At 37.6% G+C, this 7,974-nt stretch overlaps 1 protein-coding gene across 1 annotated transcript in view; it reads left to right on the plus strand.

The window, feature by feature from the left end:
- Positions 1–3,916, plus strand: part of ESM1 (endothelial cell specific molecule 1) — a 9,295-nt gene extending 5,379 nt beyond the window's left edge. The window contains exon 3 of the mRNA XM_006149011.3: positions 1,782–3,916. Coding sequence (XP_006149073.1) covers positions 1,782–1,882 — 101 coding nt within the window. The 3' untranslated portion in view covers positions 1,883–3,916. The remainder of the gene's footprint in view (positions 1–1,781) is intronic.
- Positions 3,917–7,974: the final 4,058 nt, after the last annotated feature.

A 7,974-nucleotide genomic window follows, 5' to 3' on the forward strand; every position in this document is an offset into this window, starting at 1 on the left:
TTTCCCTCAGGTTTGTCACATTCTCCTATTTGCTTGCAAATTATGCAGCTATCTTGAATACTACATAGATAGATGCCTTGGATATACTGCTGGGTGGACATCATATTAGAGGTTACACAAAATATTTCCTTATCCAATTTAGATCTTGAGATTCTTATCAGAAATTTAGAAAAAAAGTTTTCTCCTCTTTCTGACACAGAGTATTACCTTTTATCAGCCAAAGGTGCAGCAAAAGATGATTGGTAGTGTAATCTTGGTAGACCTTAAGTTGAACACGGAGATCAGATTATCTTGAAGATCTTGTGGCAAGGCTGCCTAGGGGACCCTCTACTCAGTTGTGCATTGTCTACAAGAGGCTTCCGCAGTTCATGCACTAGAAGGGGCTTTGGGGAATCAGTTCTGCCACAGGTTTCACATCACCTCCATGCAAGGCTTAATGGGTTCAGCCTTTGAGAGCAGTTTAGAAGTCTCTAAGAGTCACCAGCATGGGGACTCCTAGAGGCCCTTTCCTTCCATCCCCTGATTGCACAGGTTGTCTTCTCTTACTTTTCATCTGTGGGCTGCAATACTCTGGGCAAGTAGGCACCCTGTCCTCATTTGTTCCATTTGTCATTCTTCTTCTTCTTCTTCTTTTTTTTTTTTTTGGTAGTGAGTGTCCCAAGACTGGGAATTCAAGTAACTTTTTTGGGGAGTGCAAAGGGGAAGTTATGGAGAGAGTAGGATCTGGACTATTTCATGAACTTATACACAGTTGGTCTACACTAATCTCACAGCATTCTATTTCAGGATGTACAACGGTTGAAGCAAGCATACCTCATGTTACACTTAGAAACAAAACCTTTCATTTTAGAAAAGTTTAAATATTATAGACTTTTATGGATATAGAGCAAAACCATCTTGAGGGGCTGACAGGTGGCATGGTGGTTAAGAGCACTGGACTCCCACATGGCTGACCATGGTTTGAGTCCTGGACCTGGTGACTTATTTTCTCCCTTTCCCATTCTCTCTCTTTCATTCTCTCTCTGATAAAATTTAAATAAATAAATAAAGTTAAATAAAATCATTCTTTAAAAAATATCTATCTTGATCTGAATTTGGTCTACTTTCTGGAGTCACACCAAAACTTAACCTATCTTCCATACCACTTAATATAGAACTCTTACTTAGAGATCTAGTCTTACAGCATTTTCTCCTTTGTAAGCATTTCTTAAGTGCCTATAATGAATGTCACAGACACTGTTGTCTAAGTGCTGGGGATATAGCAGTGAGCAAAATGAAGTCTCTCCCTTCATGGAGCTAGAATTCTAGTGGTTGAGTAGATAATAATAATTTTAAAAAGACAAATACATGTATAAGATAATATCCGGCCCAGGCAAGGTGGTAGAAGCAGGAGGGTTCCAGCTCAACCTGGACAGACTGGATGTAATGGTGTGTGATGGTGGCCCTAGCTAACTGAGAGGCTGGGGCAGAGTGATATCCCATCAAAAATACAAAAATCTCTTTTCCTCCTTTTACCTCCTGTGCTCACTCTCTCATTAAGAAAAAGAAAAGAAATGAAAAGAAAGATAATGTCAGGAGATCATAAGTACATGAAGAGAAATAATTCAAGATGTTATCTTCCATGAGAAGTATTCATTGAAATAGAACAGTGAATGAAGTTAATACAGAAGATCGGATCTATCAAAGATTTCATTGTAAATACTATGTAAAGCCTAACGAAACTCTGCTCCAACTTTGAGTTATAGACATTTGAACATAATTCGTGTTCCTCCTCATTTCAGAGCATGATATGGCATCTGGAGATGGCAATTCTGTGAGAGAAGAGATTGTGAAAGAGAATGCTGCCCGGTCTCCTGTAATGAAATGGTTAAATCCACGCTGACCTCGGATGGGCTTTTCCAAGAGAAGGCTCTACTTTAGTGATTGTTCAACACACAGCCAACATTTTAAGAACTCTCTAGATTATAGTGTATGGACATAAAATTTTTGGAGACCAAGTGTGATTCAGGGTGGATCAAAGAACAAAAAATAGACTACTTGCAATTCATAAAATGCCTATGATGGAACACTTTTACATATCTGTTTGATAAATATTCAAATGCATATAGATTTGTTAAATGTGTGTGTGTAGTAACACTGAAGAACTAAAAATGCAATGCAGATAATCTTACATAAAGACAGGTCAGCAAAAGAGAAAGCTAGTCAAACCTGAAGATTACTGTGAGCCCACAGGTTCTTTGACTTGGATATACATTAATGTTGAGATACTGGATGGAGGAAGAGTTGGGAGCAAGAGAAGATGGGCTTGGGATGAGGGTTGGAAAATATAATATTCAGCTCTTCCTTATGGTGGCATCAATAGAATTTAATTGTGCCTCTGCCTACTCCTCTTTGGGAAAGGTCAAAACAAAACAACTAGAAAACTCCTGAAGGAAGTAGGGTGTTTGAAACTTGTGGGAGTCTGAGCAACAGTCTGAATTGAGATCAGTCTCTAAGGGACGCTTATGTAGTTCCCTGGTTATCTGTGTCAGAGGATGGCTCTGGGGCAGTGGGAGAACACACACTTTCACAAATGGTTTTAAAGAATGCCACCTCAGCGATAGAGTGAGGAAATGTTTTACCCACTGGTATGCTTGTGTGTGTCTGTGTGTGTGTGTGCATATGTGTGTGAGAGAGAAAGTAAATATTTATATATTTTTATAAACAAATAGGTTAGGACAAGTCATCCTACATAACCATATTATCATTCTTTTGATGAACGGAACCTAATATTGCTTGTTTAAAATGGTTAGCATAAAGGTATGACTCTATAATGTTTTCAAACATCTGAATTATGGTAAATTTATTATTCATAATTGTAGTAATTAACAGTAATAAGCATAAGAAAAACCTAACAAAATTTAGTCAACCTAGAGTTATAAAATGTCAAAAATAAGCAACAGAGGGAATTCATTTAAAAATAAATGCTGTAACTTAGATGAATTTTAAATTTAAAATAGAAAAGAACTTTTTAGAAGGTATGAAAAGAAGAGTCAATTTTCAGCAGGAAACATGTCAACTTTACAATGTAGTGTTTTTCTTTTAAACTTGGTTGATAAATGGGATTCAGAGAACACAGGAGGATCTTGAGACAAACAGAACTGTTGTACTAGATGTTGCTAGGAAATGCTTGCAGAAGTATTTTGTTTGGAGTGAAGAACCTATTTAAGAATTATTTCACCATTAACCTATATTTTATTCTAGTAGTTTGCCAACAGAGTTGTGAAAATGTGTGGAAGCAATTTTTGAATGCAAGCTGAATAAGCTGTAAGGTTTTATTTTAAAAGGACAAGTTTATTATTGTTTAATAAAAACAACAAAAAATAAACAAGGCATAGCTGCTCTGTGTCCCTTCATGATTTTGTTAAATTGCTAAAAATTATTTTAAGAGTTTATTCAGTAAGAATTCTTTCATGCATATTGAAGAGGAGGTCTTCCAGCTGAATTTTCTGCTACAGATAAACCTCTTCTGTTAAAACAGAAAGCCAAAGTGTTTCCTTCTTTGTCTCATGTTTTTGTTCTAATAGTTCTTTAGAGCATCCTAAAACGAGGCCCTTATATATTAACACATTCTACAGAGGCAAACAACAATGAAAAATAAATGCTTCTGTTGGTATCGTAAGTTAGCTGTACAGCTAAAGCTTGACATGACGAATTTTAGGTCTCTGCGTAGATGGCTCTTTCGCACAGCATTGAGATATTAAAACTTAGAGCATATTCTTTGTTTTGTTTTATCTTCCTGGATTTTGACTTCTTTGAAGGTAGAAACCTTGCCAATAAACAGCTATTGAAGACCAAACCGTGGTATGGTGGTTAAGGAATCTGGATCTCACATGGCCAACCACATGATTTGAGTCTTGGACCTGGTGGCCTGAGAAACACGCTGGGTGTGTATGTGCTCTTACCCAGAGTCCTGAAAGGAGGCAGAGTGGAGGAGAAGAAATTGCAATTATGCTCAGCGCAGGGAGTTTTCTTGTCCCTCTACCACCCCATCACACTGCCCCAGTTTCTTTTTCTCTTTCTGTCTCTCTGGCCAGGGCACATGCCATCTAGCAACATTAAACAAAACAACTCCTCCTCCAAAAACACATAAAAGAAAAATAAGTATTGAGTGCTAATGAGTACTGTTACTGGTTCTGTGAGGAAACCCTAAAGAATTAAATCTGGGTCACTGCCAACAGATTGACTGAAATTTAAAGATTGAAATGTCAACCTATTTTCACTTTCATCAGTTTAGGTATCTCCTGTATGTTTCTACTCATAATTAATGCTAGTACTCTACTTTCATGTATTTCTCTATATTTTTGAAAGTGGTTACACTTTAGAAAATTTAGCCAAAAACAAACCTTTCAGCATCTAGAAAGAATAGAGTAACCTAAGCTTTGAAACTTAAGAGTATTGTATCCAAGAACAGCAGCTGTTCACTTAGCCTTCTGGGCAAATTGTGAAAACATGTTAAATGAGTTGATAAAACACTTTAAAAATTATATCTGTATAAGGGAAAACATTCAGCTTGCTTAATTAATTAAAAATAATTACTTAATTTTATTATTATTTTCCCATTTGCTACAGAGCATGTGCACTCACCAGAAAGAAACAGAGAGAAGGAGGGGAAAGCAAGCTGCCAGGTTTGGGACTCGAACTGTGGTCAGCTGTGTGGGAGTCCAATGCCTTAATCACCATGCCACATGCTGGCCCCTTAATTAATCTTTTTAAAAGATTAAGCAAGAGAAACCGAGAAAAAAAGTTAACACTTGACAGATCTCCTATGTTGTAATCCACTAGCAGCCTCAGCCAGCCTCAGATCAAGGGCACACACATGCTCAGCATACTCTGGGAGGAGTCTGGACTAGAACCCGAAACCTCCTCACATGGGTCAGCCTTGCAGCGTGTTGTGTTTAACCACTGTTCCATCATTCAGCCCCATAAATATTCTTATTAAATAAAACCAGAAAGCACTAAAAACTTTTACCCATGTACAATGTAGTTTTGGGATATGCTTTCAGGGAGGATATGCTTTCAAGATTTGCTGTCTCACTTTAAAGCCTGGGCCAGAGTCCACATGCTCTTCTGGGATAGTTTGAAAAATGGAGCAAGAACTAGAATGGGGCAGGACTGGGTCTTGTTCTTGGCTCTGCAGTAGCCACCTGTGTGACCATGGACAATGACATCAAACAGAGATGGACCCAGTCTCTGATTTGTAGGCATGTTTTCTAGCTGCCCAGCTTTGTGGTATTGGGAGCTACTCATAGTCTTCATTTCCAAAGCTAGCACCCATCTATCCGAAATTGCTCTATAGTTATCTGACTTTATTCTTTTTAGCAGTGGTCTCCAAAATATTTAGCTTTTTGCATGCCCCCAATTGCACATTTTTTTATTACATTTTTTTCACACACACACACACACACACAATAGTGCTAATACCTTGTGTTTATCATGAGAAATATACTTGGATTAGAATTTTTATGTGTATGAGATAAGAAATGTAAATAAAAATTCTAAGATTTTTTTTTCTGCATCCCATTGATTATTCTGGAAGACCTTGAAGAAGAAAAAATAAAGTTACATGTTTATGGTCTCTGATGAAGTCCAGTCTCACTTGCTTCGGGAGAGAAACCAAGTTGACACACAATAAATATTTCTGGAATGAATGGATGAATGGATGGTTGGTTGGATGGAGGACTAGATACGTGGATAGAAAGATGGAAGGGAAGAGGAATAGATGGGAAGATTATAAAAGGATGACTGGAAAAAGACTTGGGAGGAGGGATGCATAAATGAATGAATGAATGGATAAATGAATGGAAGGATGGATGAATGGATAGGTGGATGGATGGTTGAAGCAGGTAACAAGCCTTATGGCTCTAACAAAGGAACAGCTACTCAAGAAATAGCCTTTCCTTGTTTTTAATCTGCCATCTCCCCTCTCTCTCTGATAGTTACCTATCCTGCCCACTGGGACATGAGTAACTGAAAAAAAAAATGGGGCTTACACTGGAGTCAATGAATCTGACAAATAGGGTTGTTCAGGGCAACAAAGACAGGAAGTGCTTCTCCCTCAGACACAAGGATAACAAACCAATGGCAAAGTCATTTCCATGGTAGTGTTGGGGCTCAAATAATGATACCCCAGCATGAAGGCATTGAAAGCTTAGTTTCTCTATGATGTTCTCTTGCCCTCCTATCTCTCACTCCTCGTTCTTCTCTAAGACAAGCAACAGAAACTAGAATTCCTTTTCCTCAAGGTGGATCATAGAAAGCAGACTCTCTTTATCCCAAAGCCAGTCATTAAACCCAAATTATTGCTCTACCTTTCTTCTGCCATTAAGAGTTTGAGATGATGGTAAGAAGTTCTCTCCTACCCTGTCCAATATTAGACCCTAAGACTCTCATTCCAGAGGGGGTTATGCCCATACCTGGGAGGAAGAAATGCTACAACAGAGAGGCCAGCAAGAATCTGACAGGCTTTGCTAGGTTTTCTCAGTTTATTTCCATTGTCTCATAAACTTTTTATCTAACCACGTTTCTACATGACTGTCCCTGCATAAAATAGATGAACAGATTTGTATTTTTTCCCTTTTCGTTTTGCTATAGGGTATGTGCAGTCACCAGAGAGAGAGAGAGAGAGAGAAAGAAAGAGAGAGAGAAAAGCAAAAAAGCACCTCTCCCCCCAGGGAGGGATGATCATGCCACAATCCTTTTCCCTCTTCTCTTGGAATTTTGGGCGCATGCGCCTGGTGTGATTCGCAAGCCACAGTGTCTTATACTTGAACCATGCAGTTGGCCATGTGGAATTCAGCTGCCTTAACCCCCACACCACCTGCTGGCCCTCTTGGTACATTTTTAATTCAACTGGTAGTAATACAACTATGAAGTACATCCCAGGGAAGCCTATCTGCCTGGATCCTTTAGCGTTTTCCATGGATGTGGATATGTTTTCAGAAGAGAATGGAGATTTCAGTGAGAAGATTAAGAGGAAGTTGCTTATGAGCACGAATAGTGTATATTAAGTGAAAAAGGCATGCCATATGAATAGCCTTAGTTTTGTAAAAAAAAAAAATATGAATGAATATAAACCAAGATGTTACCAGTGATACATTTTACCTTTATATTTTTAGCTATTCTGAAATCTTCATTCTTAGTTTTATAATGGAAAAAAACAAGTTCTGTTTTAAAAGTTCTAATTGTAACATGTAAACAAATTAGTAGTTTACTACGTAAGTGGTGACTTCAGAACTTCATTTTGATGCCTGCACTTCTTCTTCTGACACTTAGTTACATATGGAAATAGGATTTCAAACCAGGTAGATGTAGAGAATTGTAGTTTTCTGCTAAATGCTGAAAAGGATACACAGCTCATTTGTAAACATCAATTTGACAGCAATTTTTGGGTCCAACTGAGACAGAAGTCTGTGAATCCTTAGAAAGTATGGATAAAGGTCTCTTGACCAAAGAACACATTATAAATTACAATATACCTTTTGTACCTATGCACAGAAATGCTATCCCAGGGTTTTTAAAGTATTTCCTGACACCTGTGAAGTTGGGAAATATTTCCTGTTTTTGTTGTGTCTAGAGAAAACAGGAATTAATAACTTGGAAGTGATTATTAAACATATGTTGTAAACGGCCTGTGCATAGGCACTTCTCAGTATGAAGTTTTCATTTTCTTATAATTTACTTCTCTTAAGAGAGAAGAGTAATTATAACAGTCTGAAAAAAACTGATTAAAAAAACCTGATTGAGTAGTGGAAGATAAACTTCAGGAGAAGTGGTACCTATGCAAGTCACAAGAGGTGTGGAATCTAAATATAAATCCAATCGTAATTCTTCCAAAGTAAGCAAAACTGATTGAGAAAGACAGCAATGAATATCCTAACAATGGCTCTGGGCTAACTGTAAATAGTCTAAAATTTTTGGTTTTGTTTATTTATT

This window comes from Tupaia chinensis, unplaced genomic scaffold, assembly GCF_000334495.1.
Source record: "Tupaia chinensis unplaced genomic scaffold, TupChi_1.0 Scaffold000251_1, whole genome shotgun sequence".
In the NCBI taxonomy this organism is placed as follows: Eukaryota; Metazoa; Chordata; class Mammalia; order Scandentia; family Tupaiidae; genus Tupaia; species Tupaia belangeri.